The sequence below is a fragment of the Phaenicophaeus curvirostris genome, chromosome 1 (assembly GCF_032191515.1).
Source record: "Phaenicophaeus curvirostris isolate KB17595 chromosome 1, BPBGC_Pcur_1.0, whole genome shotgun sequence".
NCBI classification, from domain to species: Eukaryota; Metazoa; Chordata; class Aves; order Cuculiformes; family Cuculidae; genus Phaenicophaeus; species Phaenicophaeus curvirostris.
Genome location: NC_091392.1, coordinates 19,532,512 through 19,552,151, shown reverse-complemented (window position 1 = coordinate 19,552,151; position 19,640 = coordinate 19,532,512). Strand labels below are relative to the sequence as shown.

The window sequence follows — 19,640 nt, the reverse complement described above, 5'->3', positions numbered from 1 at the left end:
GAGCTTTGTATTCTGGGTCCCAGAGTCTCTCCAGTCACTGAGCTGTTCAACTTAATCTGACTTTTTTCCTTCCGTCCAGCTATTTCTTTCTTGGTGGTAAAGATAACCTCAATGCTGCAGTGGTAAATTGATGCAGTTCTGTTTGTCTGAATTTTTATACCTTTGGAAATACTATGTTTTATAATAGCATATTGATGATACCAGTGTTGGGAGTATTAACAGTTTTGCTGCTGTTACCTTGTTTTAGCAGAATTGGGCAGTTAACGTATTTATTTCCAAACTTGCTCTGGTAAAATTGTTTTCCTTACTGAGTCACTCAAACCTTTGGCTTCATCTCTGGCAACTTCTGCATCAGTGATGCATTCTCCATATGGAATCATGAAGACTACATAAAAAAAAAAAAGTTCTCAAGTCCAAAACAAAGAATTGCTGCCTTTTGTATGACTTGAGGTAATATATTTAATAAAATGATCTCTTTTTCTCCTTGTATACACTCCAGCCTCTTCCAGGACCCTATCTAGATGGTGCCAACTTAATGATCAAAACCTTAAAACAGAGGTCAGAAGTACTAAATGCAGATGTCGGATTTTAGTATCACAAAGGTATGATTTCTAAGAACACTCAACGTAGGAGAGTACACACGTATATATTTAGCATACATGCCACATAAACTTCAGCGGCCACTTGGCTTTGTTCATCAGATCCACAGTATGAAATTGATTCCTCAGAAAATAAAGAATGAGCAATTATGCAATAGCAGAGAGCACTTTGTTTTCCTTCGGCTGTGGCTGCCTTGGACAAAAATCTTCAGTTCAAATAGGTGCTTTATTTTTTTTGTTACATTAACTTTCTATAATTCTGTCTTTATCTGCTATGAAGGTTTCCTCAGCATGTTTTGCAAAAAAAGGAAGTAAAAATCCAACATAAATTGTTTAGCTACAGTATTTTGCAATTCTTTGCTATGCAAGTATGATATTTTTAGAATTTTTCACGTAGCAATTATTGTTTTGCTTTTTGATTCCTACCCATTACCACTGACATTTTGTCTTTGCCCGTAGCTTGGCTCAGTAAGTTATGCTGTGTGAATTGACAGACACTCCTAGTCTAAACATTCAGCTTTTTTTGATGGCTAGCTAGGGATGCTGACAGAGTATTCTTAAACTCTGGGCTTACTTTCCTGCTGCTACCCTTGTGCTGGCAATCATTTTCATCTGATCATGCAGGGATGCAGTTCTGGGAGCTAAGCAGAAAATTGGTGACTTGTTTATGAAGGGTTATTCTGATGGCAGTTACCATCTGGCAGGAATAGCTTCCTTTAAAGACCTTTTCAGTTGGAGTTACAATGCAGAATGTAATAAAGGTGCCAAATTGTAAACACTAGGAATTGAATAATTAATGCCAAAGAGGCAATGATGGGAGAGAAGGGGAATATTATTCCCTTGTTTATGGTTCTGTCTTCTCTTTTGTAAACAACTATGTCATTATACATGAGTGCAAATAACTCTGTTCCAAAGTTTATGTTCAATTAAATAGTCTCCAGTGTATACTAGTTTTGCTATTTAGAAGACCTACAGCTGAGTAGATGGGCAAGCTTTGTGCTTTTGATGCAGCATTTTGTAATTTGTGGAATTTTTGTTGTTGTTGAAGTGTAGTTTATGTATGCTTTGATGTATATACTGATATCAAAGTTTGGGGTTTCCAGTGTCTCTAGGGATGAGCTCAAGCCCCATCTTCCATCATGCAACAGTTGCAAATGCATATGCTAGGGAGCATCTTATGACTGCAAAATCTGAAAGGCGTGTGATGTTGAAGGGTTCAACGTAGATAGTGGAAGACTTAAGTAAAACATGAAGTAGGTTTCCCTATCAATTGTGTATCTCAACAAACTGCTTAACGTATCTTTCTGTCTGCAAGTGACAATGTACATACCTCTTCTTGGAGTAGGTGACTACAAGCAGTAGTTGTCACAAATGCTTAAATGGAAATGGGATAAGAGCCTTTGCGTGGCAGCTGTACAGCTTAAAGACCATTCTGTCAAATGGTCTTTTAAGTATTATCTATAGATAACGTTCCATAGGACCGCTTAGTAGATGCAGCTCACGAAGATACATGCAAGGGCTCTGCCTTCATCTGTACCATTAAAAGTATTGACACAGCCTCCAGTCTCTTTAAAAATTTACATTTTGGTGAAGACCACTTGTTTGGATCAACGTGAACTGTTTTGGAAATCTAAAAGGTTGTCTTACCAGTTTTATAGAGGATCACTTTTATTCTGAGGATGATAAAGATGTCATGTGCAGGAAGTAAAGGTGAGGCTGTAAGAAGCAAAAAAACTTTGATTACTTAGCGGTTGGTGATCATGGATGAACACCAGTATTATTTCATCTTCACTCACACTTTTGTCATAATATGGCTAAGACTTCATGATCAGAGGAATGAAAAGGAAAGTGCACACAATTCTTGCTAACCAGAGAACAAGAAAGATGCTCAGTAAACATGTAGAAGTAAAAGTGGCCAACACTTTTCTTTCATATTTGAAGCCAAAAGATTGATCCTTATTCTGCAGTTGCCACCTAGGACTTTGGACCGTTTATCCCACTCAGTCTAGGATGAAATTAGAAGTCATCCTTTCTGCCAGAGTATTAGTGATAACTAGGAGTTGGATCAGTGATGTGTTTAATTCCCATTAACTATAGTAGTTTGGAAAGATTAGCCAGGAGAGGTGGAGGGACCCTACACCACCTCACAGACTGAACATAAACAGTTGTGGTTTTGTTTGTCAGCACAGTGCTGTAACATGTCTTTTGATAGGGCTGCAGCATCTTTTCCACAGTGCCTGCTGTTCTGCTTCTGTGATGTTTGGGAACAATCTACTGACAACAACCAGTCTGGCCCACGTGTATTTGCCAGTGCTGTATACCATGACCGATGAGGTAAGTGAGATCAAAAAGCATCCCCTTGCAGGATGTGAGGACCACAATAATGTATCTTACGACACTGTATTCTGGGGGGGGGGATATTAATTGTGTGTAGTTGAGTCTGAAGGTGTAAACTCTATAGATAGGAAGCCAAACTTGAAAACTTTATAGGGATAGATGGGCTTGACGAATCATACAGAGGCATCACATGACTTAGCAAGTTTAGGCAGATTTATCATCGTGATAAGAGGAAGACCCACACATTTATGTTATGGTAGTCCATATCCTATCTTGAAATTGAAAGACTCCTGCAGTTTCTAAAGAATGCCTGAAGCAGGCTCTGCCTCTTGCTTGTCCGTTCACCAGATGGCTGTTCAGACTGGGAGAAGCATACAGACTTCTTCCCAGGGAAGATCAGCACCGCTGCAGCTGTTGAAGTACTGTGGCAAGTCTGAGTTCATCTGAAAAACAAAGATGATACTATGTAGGTGAATACACTTCAGCAACATAGAAATGCATCTCATGAATTTTGATTCTGCAAGGAAAGAGGAGGATGCCGAAGCAGAAAAATAGCATTTGCGTTTGCTTACGTGATCCTTCTTGAAATGTTTTTCTTGAGAATTTGTTAAGTAGCACAGGTGAAAGCTGGTAGGCAGAAATATTCCATCTGTGGAAGTCCTCCATGCAGGGTGAGTCAGCAGTGGCAATTTGAATAAAAACTTCATGCTGCCAATTAAGGGTATGAAGATTCTGATGGACTGGAATGGAGGCCCTCTGCACATGTGGAGCTAGTTCCGAGAAAGGTGGTGAGGGTCCTGTTGCCATCAAACTATGGTTTACAGGGCCAGCTATTTTTTGCTTAAAATTGTAAGGCATCCCAGGAGAATTGTTTCCTCCTTGTCCAAAAATATAAAGAATACAGTTTTGAGGCACCAGGTCTTCACCTGTGAGATGGAAAAGGCAAAGGAAACAGATTACAGAAGCACGTGCTGAGGACTGGTCACATGCCCGAGATGATACCCCAGAACATTGCATTTTGAAATAACTTGGGTTAAACATACTGCCACAATATTTAATGTGGAGGGGTTTAAGATTCTGATCTGGTAACCTGCCATAAGGTCATGAGATGATTTGAAAGTGTGAGGCTCCTAATACTGAACTGCGTCTTGGTCCCGCCCTGATTTTTGTGTTGTTCCTCTGAGGTACTGTATCAAGGAATAACATGCATTTTGTGCCAAAGCCTGGACAGTCCATAGTAAAAACTTATGCCTTCTTACTGAGAAAAGCTGATGGGATCTAGAAAACTGATGAACTCTGCTTCCATGCTAGTAATTTTGAGATGGAGATGACGTCTTCAGTGTGGGCACCAGGAAATTAAGCTCAGCAGCTCTTTGAAATTCTGTAGAGAATTTGAGGAACAGAGGGGCCTTTCTGCGTTAGGCTGAAATGGAACTAAAGCTTTTAATTTCAAATCTGTTAGGAGATCAGCTCCTGGCACCACAGCATGCTGTTGCAATTGATTCAGGCTGTGCTACAAGTCCTTGGTCAATAGGTTGTGGGAATCAATGATGCTGCCACTGTCTTTTTAATGAAATAATTTTGTGCCTGACACTTCCCGTTTTTGTCAGCATCAAGTTTAAGACCTTACACCTTACGGATGGAGCATTTTTACCAAGTGTGCCTTATGCCCAGGGCAGGCAGAACTAAAAGATGAATCTCAAGAAAAAGTCATGCAAGTAGAGCTTACTAAAGAGAATAAAGCTTGAGTTAGAACTACAAAAGATAGTTAAATGATACAGATCCCAGTAAGGAATGCTGCATTATTGAAGGGATGTCCAACTATGGATTATGTAATCCAAATGCCAGAAAAAAAAAAACCACACCCAAAATCTGGAAAAGTGCCAGACCTACTTGTGTATCAGATGTGAGAGTATGGACACCATCAAGGTCTCTGTGGAAAACTTTGCTCTTCTAAAGCATTTGTACAGCTGCAGGTTGGATACACGTGGATTATCACTTAAAGCATGTTTTCTATCATAAATTAGATTTTATTATTAGCTTCTTGGCAATGTTTGTTATTTCTAGTGATTTTTATACTTTGTGTACTGATGTATATGATTTAGTGTGCTGCTCCCTCTTCAATATCTATCACAAGATTAATTCCAGTGCAGAAAGGTTAACTTAAATCAGCATATCATAAGAGTTCCGAGGCTGATGGTAGGATTTGTCTGAAAGATCTAACCACAGCGTAATTCCTCACAAGCAAGTACACAAATGACTGGGTGGCCTCTGTAGTTCATGGGGGGGGTGTATATATATATGTATATATATGAAATTGAAGTTACTAGGCCTATATGATTCTAAAGATCTATTTCAGCTGTTTCAACAGCTTCTGTTTTGTTAAAAGATCAGTGTGCAGGATGGTCCCTGATGGGGAGAAACGGGTTGGAAAACACTTTGACAGGATTTCCTTAGTGAAGTTTATTTAAGCTCTCTGGACCTTAATTCACAGTTAAATTGTGACATGTTTATGTACTTCTGATCTAGTCATAAATTTATGGTGTGACCAACTGCTGTTGGAGGCAACCAAACACAGGAGGGCTAGAGAAAACATAAAAATAGATTGGCAAGTCACTTTGAAGAAGCTTTGTGAAGTATATCATAGAACCATAGAATGGTTTGGGTTGGAATGGACCTTAAAGATGATCTAGTTCCAACCCCCCACGCCATGGGCAGGGATGCCTCCCTCTAGCTGAGGCTGCCCAAGGCCCCATCCAACGTGGCCTTGAACACCTGCAGGGATGGGGCAGCCACAGCTTCCCTGGGCAGCCTGTGCCAGCGCCTCACCACCCTCGGTGTGAATCGGGGTACGGTAGTTGCAGCTGGGTAAGAAGAATCATACCTACGTTTGATTGCATGATTTTTACTACGTGCAGGACTCCTGTCTGGTCAGCGAAGACAAGTGTTTGCTTCAGGCTGGGCCCGCTGAAAGTTGTTTTTTAAGCCTGTAGGTGCAGCTGCCTTGCAGAACTGTACTGCAGTAAAACCTCCCAGCTGTCAAATAGGGCTGTCTAAAAATAATACACAACAAAAGCTGCCCTTGGCGGGGAGAGGCAGCAATAACTCCCTCTTCCCTTGGCAAAACGTAACGCTGCGATCAGTTAACTTACAGGCAGCAGCGCGACCCGGAGACTACGCAGGAGCTAACTTTGAGGCACGTTTTCTGCGGCCTCGTCTCCCTCTCGGACTCGCCCCGCGGAGCCGATTAGCGCCGCTCGGCCGCCGTTCGGAGCCGTTCCCGCCGCAGCGCCGGCTGCCGCGCGGGGGCGGGGGGGGGGCGGTGCGCGCAGGCCCCGCCCGGCGGCGGCGGGTCTGGGCGGCGCCTGGCGCCCTCGCGTCCCTTCCCTCCGCGCCCGCCTCTCCGCCCCCCCGTCGGCGCAGCGCCGTGGTGAAGCCGCATTGTTTGTGCCGAGGGGGGAGGGGAGCTTCTCGGCCCCGAGCCCGCAGCCGGACGGCGACCCGCGCCGCGCCTCACGAATGCGCCGCGCCCGGCCGCGGCAGCAGCCCCGCACGCAGCGCCGGCTCCCCTCAGCGCCCGCTCGCCCGCCCGCGGCTGCCGGACGCGGGGCCGGGCGGCGGCCCCGGCGGTTCCTCCGCCATTAAACCGGCCGCAGCGGCGGCCGCAGCGGCGGAGCGGGAGGACTGTCAGCCGCGCCTCGGCGGCTCCCGCAGCGTGAGTGAAGCCGGGGGAGCTGGGTGCGGGTGGGCTGCGGGGCCGGGCCCCGCCGCGGCGAGAGGGAGCGCGGCGGGGGGAAGGGCCGGGCGAGGCGGCGCGGGGGAAGCGGAGCGCGGCGGTCGGGGGGCAGGGCGCCGCTCGCGCTGTTTTGTCAGCCGCCATATTAGCGGGCCCAGTATTTTCGCGGAGGGGAGGGAGGGAGGTGACTCGGGCAGGGCCGGAGGCGATGGGCCCGGGCAGGAACCATCCTCCCGTGGGGGAGGGGGGGGGGGCGGGGGCGGGCGGGGCCGGGGCCGGGCAGGAACCATCGGCGCGCGGGGGGGGGGGGGGGGCGGGAGCTCCGGGGCGGGAAGCGCTGGCGGGGCGGGGCGGGCGCGGGGACCCCGGCCCTCGGCGGCCCTGAGCGGCCCTGAGCGCTGTCCGCTCCCCCGCATTGTCCGGGCCGGAGGGGCCTTCCGGTGCCTTTCTGTTTCAAGTGGTCTGCATGAGAGTGTCCGTAGAGAATGGAATTCCAGTCGCATTGATCAGGGGACCCGGGGGCCAAAGGCAGCTTGTTTGAAGAGGAGGAGGGTAGCTAGGACAGAGATCGTAAAAGGAATTTGTCAATCCAGAAGTATGCGGTGTCGTACTTTTCCTCTTGGCTTTGGTTATCCTGAGCTCTGATAAAAAGCATTTTTTCCCTCGTGCCGTGCATTCCACACAAACAGCTGTCTTCGTGTACTTTTGTTGTGGTGAGGGAAGGCGTCTGCCCGTGACTTTATTCCTAAGCAGCTGATGTAATTCCGAGAGAGAAAAGCTGTGAATAACTTTACCTGGATTATCTCCTGCAGTCTCTGAGTTGTTGTAAGAGACAGAAAAGTACTAACAGAAGTGTATATAAGCACACTAACAGCAAAATGAAATTGCTATCTCTCTTAATATTGAATGGAAACTATCTTATTTTCCTTTTTCTCAAAGTTGGGTCTGTGGTCTTCGTTCCTGCAGGATACTGAGGGAGGGGTTGGAATGAGGGAGGGAAGAAGGGTGTCTGGTAATTAACTAGGAAGACAAAACCAATTGTCGATCATGGCTTTGCTGCACAGAAATCTGGTCTTCCTCCAGAATATTGGTAGGACATCTAAAGACAGAAGAATTTTAGGGAAAGAAACAGAAACAGTGCTTTGGCTTCTGGAGCACTGAAGCGGTTCATACTAAGTCTCTATAAAGTTTGGTCAGAGTACTACCAGCTCCAATTCTGTGCTCATTGCATTGTATTTGATAGGTATCCATTATGCATTTAATCCTGACTGTAAATTTCTTCCTAATTTGGCTTTATTTACCGTTGAGTATTACAGGTAAGGTGCTGAAATGTTAGCTAAACCGGGTTTTTTATCATTCTGGCCCATACAGTCTGTTTGACTTCTACAGCAGTTGTCCTAAATGCTAAAGCAAGAACACTCGCAGTTTTGAATATTTTCTTCCTGTTCTTATTGCCTTGCCTGCTTGCATCCATGCTTAAAAATCTCTGGAATGGAGATAGAAATCTTCGAAACCTAGTAATAATGTGTTTCTCTGTGTAACCTGAGTTAAAGTTAGATAATGAAGTGTGGGCAAGGTGCACATTTCTTCAGTATCTGAAGGCTACCTCTCATCCCTCCCCCAGTATTTTGTCCAAAGCAGTCCAAACTGTTTGTCCAAAACATGAACCACTATGAATGCAAAATGAGCCAAGAGGTAGGAAGGGATGTTGTTTGTTTGTTTTTTTAAAAAATAGACTTTTACGTCTAGACAGAATTGAAGTGCAGTTATATGAGGCAAACATAACGTAAATGATCTGTTTTCCTTGATTAATGACTAAATTAAAGAGCAATACAAAAAATACCATAAAATGAAAGCGTTCTGATCTGCAGTAGGTTCCTGTACACTGACACATCAGGGTGTTTTAGCTGAGAAATCTCATTATTTGTTCACAGTAATGAACAGAAGTCAGGGTCATCATGCTGTGTTTGGCGTCTGAATTATAAAATCGGTTGTGAAACTTGGAACTAACTTTTAGTTGCAGTTAAATTATCAGAATGTTGTTATTTCTTGGTATTGGACCTTCTGTAGCAGTTTTAGTGGTTTAAACTTTTTCTGCAGTTAAGAAATGAGTATGATTTAATCCTGTGTTGTTTTACAGAATTAAATTGTTAAATATTTCTTCCAAAGTTGCTTTGAGAGGTGGAGCCTTCTTTTATTCCTGTTGTTTCTGTATAGCAGATCAGGGGTCTGTAATGATTAAACACTGACTGTTCAATTTTGTGCTTGTGCTGTAAGAAGTAGTAGTAAGAGTCAAGGATTATTTGTGTAAAAATCAGATCTATAAGCGTTGCAGTTCTTGCTTGAATAATAAAAACAACTTAGATTTCTCTTTTTAATTACTCTGGGAAAACAAGGTCACTTTGTGGGAGCAGATAGATCAGACTCTTTCAAGAACTAGTTACAACAGTAGCTTCTTAAATTATTTAGTCTTCCTGTAAAAAGAGTTCTCTCAGTACTTTGGAGTACTTTAGAGATTGACGTTGTAGGCTAAGCTAAAGGCAGGCTCCATGGAATAGTTTATGTAATTGTTCTGGTCCTTGCTATCTTCTTCCTGAAATAGATAGAGCTAGTCTTTAGCAATAGCTGTGTTTTGATCTCTGTATTTCTTTGCCATTTTGGCAATATATGCTAAAACTAGTTGCATTATTTTAACTAATACACAACACTGACTTGAAATGCAGAATTTCTGATTGGTCAGAATTGAAGCGGTGTGGCCCTAGTAGTACTTTAAGCCAGTGATTAAAGATCATGAGGGTTTTTTTTCTGTAGCTGAGGTTGAATTTTGCTGTTTACTATTGGGTTTTGAGGAAGAAGGAAAGAAGAGGGTAGAACTTGATGTTGTTGTTTGGTTTTGTGATATTTTCAACTGGCATAGGATTAAAACCCCGGTATTAAAATAGCAAAAAGCTCAAGTGTGGAAGCTTGTCATTAGAAATTCCATTATCAAAACACATGCGTGTCCTAGTCTTGGTGCTTCATGGTGGGCAGGGGAGAAGGCTATCTTTTTGTGTGGCATGTGGAACGATGCTTTTTGAGTAAGTAATAAACTTGAAAATTGTATTAAAGAACTTGGGACTAGATTTAAAGACAGAGAGATTTTCATCTGCCTGAGTTACTCTGAAAACAACTCTTGAAGAATCTGTTGAAGGAGAAAAGTGTGTGTACGTTCACAGTTACATGCAAGGAATGCGTTTTCTCTGTAAGTCGGACCTGCTTTACAGGTGGAATGTTTCCCTGTTGCAGTGCATACTAGGCCCTGTTGGGCATTGTAAGTTCAGTTGTATTCTTGTAATTTTGTAAATAATAGGCTTACTAAGAATTGACAGGAGAAAAGTAAAGGACTGTCAAATTGCATACTTGCCAAATTTGGAAGTACTTGTGTTTTTCTAGCTTTAAGTGTAGATGTAGCAATTAGAAATATTAGCATGATTCTTTCAAATTGCACTGGGAAAAAAATGCAGGGAAAACGTGGTTTTCTTTCATGATTATATTAGTTCTTTCGGGGGAAGATCTGGAGAAAGTAATCTGTAGCTGTTGAAAAAACATGCAAAGTGCAGACACCCTTAACATATTAAAGATTTTTTCACAATGTAACAGGTGTAATTTTTTTTTTTCTTGTGGCACTTCTGAAGTGCTTTTTTTTTCCTATGCGGAGATCTTTAGGATTTTTGTATCAAGGACTTTGTATAGCTATGTTCACTTGGAGAAGCTGATGTTTAGGAGATCTATTTATCATTAGGTTAAATTTGTACAGAACAATCTGAGCAGTCCATAGGTGACAGACTTTTTTTTTAAATTGAGTAGGTAGATTGGCAGCTGTAGAACTGAAGGGTTCATTCTTGCTCTAATAAAGCTAATATTTTAATATGAATATTTGGGGTCCCTGATATTAACTGTTGCTCTAATTTTAGGTAAACATTACCAAATGAGGAGAAAAGGAAGATGCCATCGAGTATCGGCAGCAAGGCATTCTTCTTCCCCATGCAGTATTAAACACTCCCCGACACGAGAAACCTTGACGTATGCTCAAGCTCAAAGAATGGTTGAAATAGAAATCGAGGGTCGCCTGCATAGGATCAGTATCTTTGATCCTTTAGAGATTATATTAGAAGATGATCTTACAGCACAGGAAATGAGTGAATGCAACAGCAATAAAGAAAACAGTGAAAGACCACCGGTTTGTCTAAGAAGCAAACGGAATAAAAATAACAAAGTGAAAAAGAAAAATGAAGCCCTTCCGAGCTCACATGGCATACCTGCTACAACAGCTCCTCTTCCAGAACCAAAAGTACGGATTGTTGAATACAGTCCCCCTTCAGCTCCTCGGAGGCCTCCAGTTTATTACAAATTCATTGAGAAGTCAGCAGAAGAACTTGATAATGAAGTTGAGTATGACATGGATGAAGAAGATTATGCGTGGTTGGAAATAATAAATGAGAAGCGGAAAAGTGATGGAGTGTCAGTTGTTTCACAAAATATGTTTGAATTCCTTATGGATAGGTTTGAGAAAGAGTCTTACTGTGAGAACCAAAAACAGGGTGATCATCAGTCTTTAATTGATGAGGATGCAGTGTGTTGTATATGCATGGATGGTGAATGTCAGAACAGCAATGTGATCCTGTTTTGTGATATGTGTAATTTAGCAGTACATCAGGAATGCTATGGGGTGCCATATATACCCGAGGGACAGTGGCTCTGCAGGCATTGTCTGCAGTCCCGTTCTCGGCCTGTAGACTGTGTGCTGTGCCCAAACAAGGGAGGTGCCTTTAAAAAGACTGATGATGATCGTTGGGGGCACGTGGTGTGTGCTTTGTGGATTCCAGAAGTTGGATTTGCCAATACAGTTTTTATTGAGCCAATTGATGGTGTCAGGAACATTCCCCCGGCCAGATGGAAGTTAACATGCTACCTCTGTAAACAGAAAGGTGTTGGTGCCTGCATCCAGTGCCACAAAGCAAACTGCTATACTGCATTCCATGTGACGTGTGCTCAAAAGGCTGGTCTGTATATGAAGATGGAACCTGTCAAAGAACTAACTGGCAGTGGGACGACATTCTCTGTAAAAAAGACTGCCTATTGCGATGTACATACTCCACCAGGTTGCACACGGAGACCTCTAAATATTTATGGAGAAGCTGAAATAAAAAACGGTGTTTGCAGAAAGGAGGGATCAGTCAGAACTGCTAGGTCTACATCAAAAGTCAGAAAAAAGACAAAGAAGGCCAAGAAAACAGTTGTTGAACCCTGTACAGTTATGCCAACAGTATCTGCTCCTTACATACCCCCCCAGAGGTAAGCGAACTATCCAATTGAGAGAAGCATTTATTTAATTATCTACTTAGTTTTAAACCAATGCTTTTAGATGCCAGCTTGGAAGGTTTTGTGCATTTCTGATATGCTTTCCTTAAAGGCCATACTCGGAGGATTAATGTAAATCATGCACATTGTACTTTTGTGAAATGGCATTAAAAGTTCAGTAACTTTCCCAGAGAAATTGGTAAGTGCTCAAGTGGTCTGTCTTGTCCTCAGAAACCTTTGGAGTTTTTTTTTGTCAGACCAAGTCATGTGGTGTGCTTAGTTGTTGTCATTATGTGTACTTTTGAAAATTAACCACTGAATTCGAAATAGTGTATGTAGTTGATCTTCTCATTAAAAAAGCAGCCAAACTTGAGGTTAATTGTAGTCATAATTAAGGAATCTGAACTTCTTTCTCCAATACCAAGAGTCCCAAAATGAAAATCGGATTTGTCTGTGAAGTATATGAATCGTGTTCATCTCATCTAAATTAAGTATAAATTTGTACTGCAAGATCTGTGTAACCGGTGCATAAACACCCTCCTTGAGATATTTTCCTTGTGGGATAGAGTAACTTTACAGGAGGTTTTTCTTTTTGCAAGCGCAGTAGTGTATATCGAGGCTTGGATGAATTTGGTACCTTGTAGATTATTTTTTTTTTTTTTTTTGTCAAGTGATGGCAAGTTAGTTCGTTGATGTATTCTTAGTCATGGAATTGGTAACAAATGTGCCCTCGTGTTCAAATGACTGTCCTATAACCTCATTAACATACTTGGGTTTGAACAAAAAAATAATTAATACATGTGAGAAAGGGTCTTAATTGTAATCTTGTCTTTCCTTACAAATTTACACTTCATAAGTTCTGTTTAGGCTGATACTAGTCTGTCTTTCACAATTCTTGTGGGAGCTTTTGTTGATGTGAGTGCAAATGTAAAGCATGAACACCAGAACTGAAATTGCTCTTTACATTTAATTGCTGCATTTTTGCATTGTAACAGTGGTGATCGGGGGGTGGCAGGTGGCTCAAGATCTGGTGAGGCTAGTGAAGTGACGCATCAGAAAGCAGGGGCGTTTCAACTGATGTTTTGATAAGTAATAGCAGAATTGGAGTAAAGTGGAGACTTTTTAATGTCTTTATTTCAGGAGTTCAAAACCTCAGCATGAACTTCAGCTGGCTTAGAACAGTAGCATCTCTATTCAGATTTCTTTCAGTTAAATTGAGTTATAATGCATTTTGGGGGTAGAAATAGTTTGTTTCTGGGATTTGAGCAATGATGGAAAGCTCTGAGGTAGAAAGATAGTTTTGGCTTTGTTGAACCTTTGAGACATAATATGCTGGGCTGAGAAATGCAAAGTTGCACTCTTGGGACTCAAACCAAGTTTGTCTTAATGGAGTATTTGTTTTTTTCCTGGCATTTACAACATAAGTATGTTTACCCCTTGAATTAAATTCTTGCGAATTTAAGAACAGTAGTTTGGAAAGTTTCTCAGAAGAGGCACCAATGATGTGTAGGTTCATTGTACTGTGACAGGATTTTGAATGCTCTGACAGAGAGGGTTCTTAGAGTAGTATGAATAAACCATGTTTTTTTGGAAGCAGACTCACAGGTCTCAAGTAGTGGACAATTAAGGCTGGATAAATTAATCTAAATAAACACGTTTTGAGACTGCAGTCTGTTCCCTTAATAAGTTCTGTTAATACTAGTGGCTACTTAGTGACTGGCTGACAAACAGCCTTTAGTTGCTGTGTAAAGTTTACAGACATCAGATTGATTGCACTGTTCTCTGGTAGGATTTTCGTGGTGAAATGGTATTATTGCTTAGTGATGGACTGCAGAAAAGCTTAAGTTAACAGTAACTAGTACTGTTATTTGAATAAGTACTGTTGCCTGTGGGAGGGGCAAGTTTGTATGAAGAAATTTGGTTTTGTCTTAATTAGGACAATCCTAATCAGTGTTGTAGTGGTTTTTGGTTTTTAAGACAAAGTAAGAAAACATGAACTAAGTGAGAGTTGAGGATTAAAATGCATGTTCTCAGTTGTACTTCTAGCAATTCTTGCTGTTGCTAACTTTCAGAGAAGAGAGACCCCAAAAGATTATTACTATTAGATTTTTTTAAACAATCCTTTTTCTCTAATCTATTTTTTAATGTGCTACTTTTTCCCTTGGAGCTGAAACATGATTTGCCTTTCCAGAGATCTCTAGGAAAAATGGTTAAGCTATTGAAAATATCAGAGAAGACTCATATGTGCTCAGTGTTTAACCACTAATGCTTTTTTCCTAAAGAATTAGAAATGCATGTGTTTTCAGCATCTCTGGAAATTGAGGCACACATGGAGATTTTTGGGTTTGTTTACTTTCTTAATCATTAATAATACGGCTCCTTGGCATATAGCTGGTTTGTCAGATGTAGTGCCTGAGAACGCCTGTTAAAGCTTGAGGAAAACCCTCTTGCCATTTATGTTTAAAGTGGAAGATTTGTACGCTATTTCCCTACCTGGATAATGAGTGCATGTGAAGGACTGAGCATTTAAGTAGCACCATTTGTAGTAGTTCTCCTTTCTAAAACACTTACCTGATGTTTGGGATATATTAAAATAACCAGTGTGCAACAACATGACTTCATAACTTCTACACTGATTTCTGTAGCTCATGGATTTCTGTATCAACTTATCTGTAGGTCAGGTTTCTGCGCTAGTGACTAGAGTGATTTTGAGAGCTGTGCACTTTTAGGTTACCAGAATTTCTAACATGTCTGTTGTACTCTTAAGCTTTTTGCTGTTAACTTACATAGCATCATTCTGTAGGTTGTTTCTAATCTAATCATATGGCCTCTCAGACTGTCATCTGTGAACTACTGATTTAAGAGTGTAGGGTAGGATCAGAATTTTTTAGCCATCGACGATAGGAGATGAATACTTGCTTCCCTGTTTCTTTTTTTTTTTTTTAAGGCTGGGCATCTGTCCTTTTGGCCAGGTATTTAAGAAAGTCTACACCTAAGTATCCACTTCCAGAGGTGCAGTAGATCATGTTGAGAGCTTTAAGGTGACTTTAATTTTCAGTGCTGACTTCTTAGTAACTTGTGTAGCACTTGAAATAGTATATGGGACCACCAGAGAACCTCGTAGGTATATATGATTTCCATCAGGCCTTCTGGTTACAGAGGTGTGTTACCTCCTTACAAGAAAATGCCATTCAAATTTTCTTGAAATGTAAAACTGTTGAAGATTGCTTATGTTGTGTTGCTTGTATTTGTCAGACTTCTTTTTTTTTTGGAAGGACAGAAATGAACTTAGTGTAAAAGTCAAGTTTCTGGGAAGTATCAGAGCAGTTTTATGTTCGGGGGGTGGTGTGAGCAGGGAAAGGCCCTGCCTTAGGCTGTCCCTCTGTATGGGAGGGATGGACTGTACCTCCCCTGTTGGCAAATGGTTATCAGAAAACTGGCCTTCTGTTGCCACTAGCTATTTTGCCTGAAGAGAGTGGCACATTTGTTCTTGCAGTATTTGTACTTCACTGATGATGTGCAATGTTTGAATTTGGCCTAGTAGATGAAGGACCTCTTTTTCCTAATGAAATACCAGAAGTATTTTATTTAGATTGCAAGTACAAAGTCTCCAAGTTAGGAAGTCCTAACTTTTAGGAATGACTTGACAATCTAATTCTAGCTTCTTGCATGTGTTAGTTATCCTGTACTGCCTCCATGCTCCATTTTTTGTGGATTATTTTTTTTCCTCTGTTGCTGCCTGTCTTTGTACTTTATAACAGCTGTCTTATCCAGTGAGTGGCATGGGCACACAAAGTACAATAATTGCAGTGTTAGCTGGTGAGAACTGTCTAGTTTCTCTGACTTCTGAGTACTTGATTCTTCAGTACAAATGCCATTGTTCCGTTGTAGTCTCTTGATCTTGTGTGTTAAAAGAAGCATATAAAATGCAATTGCTTTGTTAAAAGTAAAGCCAGTGTCAATATTTGTGTTCTTCAAAAATGTTGTGAGACTAGGATGTTGTGGCTATATTCTTGGGGGGAAATTGTGATATAAAGTATTTTTGATCTTCAATATTTTTCAAGTATGTACTGAGATACAGCTTTATTAAGATACCATTTATGCAAGTACTGGTCTGTTAAGTAGAAACAGTTATTTTAAAGTATATAAATATTTGCTTTCTTCTTTAGCTTCTGTTTCTGCATGGTATATTTGCCCTGTCTGAAATTAAGAAAGTAATTGAAATGCAGTAGTTGTACAGAGAAAAAAACACGCAAAAAAAGCACCACTTCTATAATAAGTAGGAATGAGGTGTTATAGTTTTCCATGTTGTATGCATAAGTTGTGTTGAATTGTATTGAAAGATAATAAAAGATCCTTAGGAAAGTGAATAAGTAGTAGACAGATAACTGAGAGAAAAAATTGCCAAGACTCTTAAAATAAGAGTATTTTCAGCTATCTTTAGAAATGAACATTCATGTGCTGTACATGAACTGATTTTTCTATGTTGACGTTTCCTTTTATTAGAAAGCATATTGCTTATGGTGGTAAAACTGGATTTCTGTTCCTGTGTCTTAAGACAATACCAGTATTTCATTTTGTTTTTCAGTTTATCCAGTTGAACTATCCTGAACTTCCTTGCCAAATAATTCAATGTAGTCTTGCTGTCTCGACACAGGAATCTGGATTGTCAGTCAAATGAAAGAACAATAAATGAACAGAAGGTGATGGAACACAATATAAGCAGAAGGAGCATTTACAGCGGTCTTTGAGACACCTGTTAAGTCTGCATTCACAGATGATGCTTCTTAATCGTAGATCATAGAATAGTTTGGGTTGGAAGGGACGTTAAAGATTATCTAGTTCCAACCCTCCTGCCATGGGCAGGGACACGTCCCACTAGATCAGACTGCCCAAGACCCCATCCAACCTGGCATTGAACACCTGCAGGGATGGGGCAGTCACAACTTCCCTGGGCAACCAGTTCCAGTGTCTCACCACTCCCATGGTGAAGATATTCTTCCTTATATCTAGCCTAAATCTGCCCCTCTCCAGTTTATACCCATTCGCCATCGTCTTATCACTAGAAGCCTTTGTAAACAGTCATCCCTCCCCATCTTTCCTGTAGGCCCCTTTCAGGTACTGGAAGGTTGCTGTAGGATCTCCTCCGAGCCTTCTCTTCTCCAGGCTGAACAAGCACAACTCTCTCAACCTGTCCTCATATGTGAAGTGCTCCAGCCCTATGATCATCCTTGTAGCCCTCCTCTGGACCTGTTCCAACAGTTCCGTATCCTTCTTATGTTGAGGATTGCAGGTGGGGTCTCACAAGAGAGGAGTAGAGGGGCAGAATCACCTCCCTCGACCTGCTGGCCACGCTTCTTTTGATGCAGCTGAGGACAGAGTTGGCCTTCTGGGCTGCGAGCGCACGTTGCCAGCTCGTATTGAGCTTCTCATTGACCAGCACCCTGAAGTCCTTCTCTGCAGGGCTTCTCTCAATCACATCATCCCCCATCGTGTACTGAAACCGCAGATTGCCCTCCCCCGTCGTGTACTGAAACCGCAGATTGCCCTGACCCAGGTGTAGGACTTCATGAGGTTCCCACAGATGATGTGTGTGTGTTTCTTCTGAGGGTTTCTTTCACTGGTTTTTGGAGTACTGTGGGTTTGGGTTTTTTTTTTCAGTACCTTGAGAAAGTTTTTACGTGGGGGAAAGAATGCCGCTTAAAATTCAGTATTAAAAAGCCATTGAAAAATACTGTTAGAGCTGGTGTTGCAGTTTGGAAGTTGAATGAATCTGGGCTAATGTGTTAGCTTTGTCCTTGAATATACAGGTATGTATACTTTCACACAATTGTATGGTTGTACTATTTTAGTTACAGGAGGGCATGATTTAGGTATGCCTTATGTTTGTACCAAATAATTAGATGATGGAATCGCCTTAGTGAAGTGGAAGGGGATGCTAGCAGCCATGGTCTACTGATATTTCTTGAAAGATTGATCTACTTAGAAACCCTTCTGATACATAGAGAAACAGTTGCTGATGTTGTCCTGACCTCTTTGCTTAGATAAAAAGTTTAATTTTGCCTAAATCAAGGCAATACCTATTGCACCATTCCCTAGCTTTACACAGTGGCATTTAAAAAAAAAGTAACGAGGTAACTTTAGAGCTTTATCTTTAAGCCAGTTTGTCTTGACTCTGTTTGGCTTATTAAATAAGAAGTAATAAATGAGAAATTTGAGAAAGTGTGACTTAATAGGTTGTAAAAATGGATTTTGATTTTAAGTAAAAACAGTGGGGCAAATATTTGTATATATGGTACTAATAGCCATGTGATTGATTTCCAAGGGGTGATACCCCCCCAAAAAAATCCAGAGGATGGAAGTGCTATCTTATATTTAAATATGCCCTTTTGACAAAATGTGTATTGGAACATGCTGTACATATAATTTTTTTCTATCTTATATTTATTTTGTATGTACAGGACGAAGAAGCTTAAAACAGAAATGAATACATTAGAAATTTCTCTAAGTTGGGTCATTAGTGTTCTGTGCATCCTGTGAGGGTTTGGGTCTGTGATGGTTATAGGTGTGATAATGCAGTTACAAAGTTTAAAATTCATATGTGTTCATTTTGCAGTACTTCTTAGTTTCACCAGTTATATGACTTCTTCAGTGGCAATTGGAGGGTGTTGCATCTTGTGCCATACAAAAGCATGATTTTCAGAACATGTCATCTGAAGAACTGTCTCCTGGCAGTTTTTTTGTTCAATAATCAAATTAGAGTGAACAAAAATCAGTAGATATATACTGAGATTTCTTTATTGGAGATAAAGACCTGATTTTTGATTATTACTTCTGCTCATGTAAAGTTAGCGTTTTGATATTAGATTTCAAAATGATGTGTGGCATGGTTATTGCTACTACAAAAAAAGAAGTGCAGAAAAATATTTTGAGTAATTTCAAGGAAAAGTCATGATTCTGCATTATGTATAGTGGCACAAGTAAAAACTATACATGTGATTTTCCTGAGACGAGTAATGTGGTTTTCCAGTGTAACGGGCTGGGATTTTTTTTTGATTGTTATCAGGGTTTTTTTTTTTCCTTAGCCAAAAGTTCAGAAGATCACAAACATAATGGTTCAGGAACAAAATAACTTTTATAACTAATGAAACATTGACTGCTATAATGTAGCATTTTCCTAAGTCCTAACTTCCATGCTCTACTTTCCTGTCCAAGAAAAACTTTACAAACTGTTTACTCAAGTAGAAAAATACATGCCTGGTTTCACAGTCATGTGAAGCAAGAAAAAGTGCTTCCTACACATTTACTTAAAATCAAATATTCTTCAAATACCAATAAATTTAGAGAGCAGGAACCTGGTGAGGCGTCCAGGCTTCAGAAGATGCTTTAGTAGATAAAAACCCATGCTCTTGGATATTCAGCCTAGCAGAGAGAGGCAAGCTTAATGGCTAGAATTTAAAAACATGCAGACACAAAGGAGTAACTGTGAAGGTTATTAAGCACTGTGTTATATTAGTAAGGGAAATTATTGGGGAACAGGACATTCCCAATTCATCACATCTTCAATACAAATTAAGAAAATGTGTATTTGTTACGTGAGGATTCTGCAGCCTTTTTGCGGCATGGAA

The 19,640-nt window shown here is 41.0% G+C and overlaps 1 protein-coding gene across 6 annotated transcripts in view; it reads left to right on the top strand.

Annotated features, from left to right (window-relative positions):
* The first annotated feature begins 99 nt into the window (after window positions 1–99).
* Window positions 100–19,640, top strand: part of BRD1 (bromodomain containing 1) — a 67,092-nt gene continuing 47,551 nt past the window's right edge. For 2 of the 6 annotated variants that reach the window (XM_069850179.1, XM_069850153.1), the window contains exons 1-2: window positions 6,322–6,651; window positions 10,626–12,006. In XM_069850179.1, coding sequence (XP_069706280.1) covers window positions 10,640–12,006 — 1,367 coding nt within the window. In that variant the 5' untranslated portion in view covers window positions 6,322–6,651; window positions 10,626–10,639. Of the gene's footprint in view, window positions 451–3,252; window positions 3,407–6,319; window positions 6,652–10,625; window positions 12,007–19,640 lie in introns of those variants that run through there. The other 4 variants (XM_069850169.1, XM_069850161.1, XM_069850196.1 and 1 more) reach the window with 4 other exon arrangements.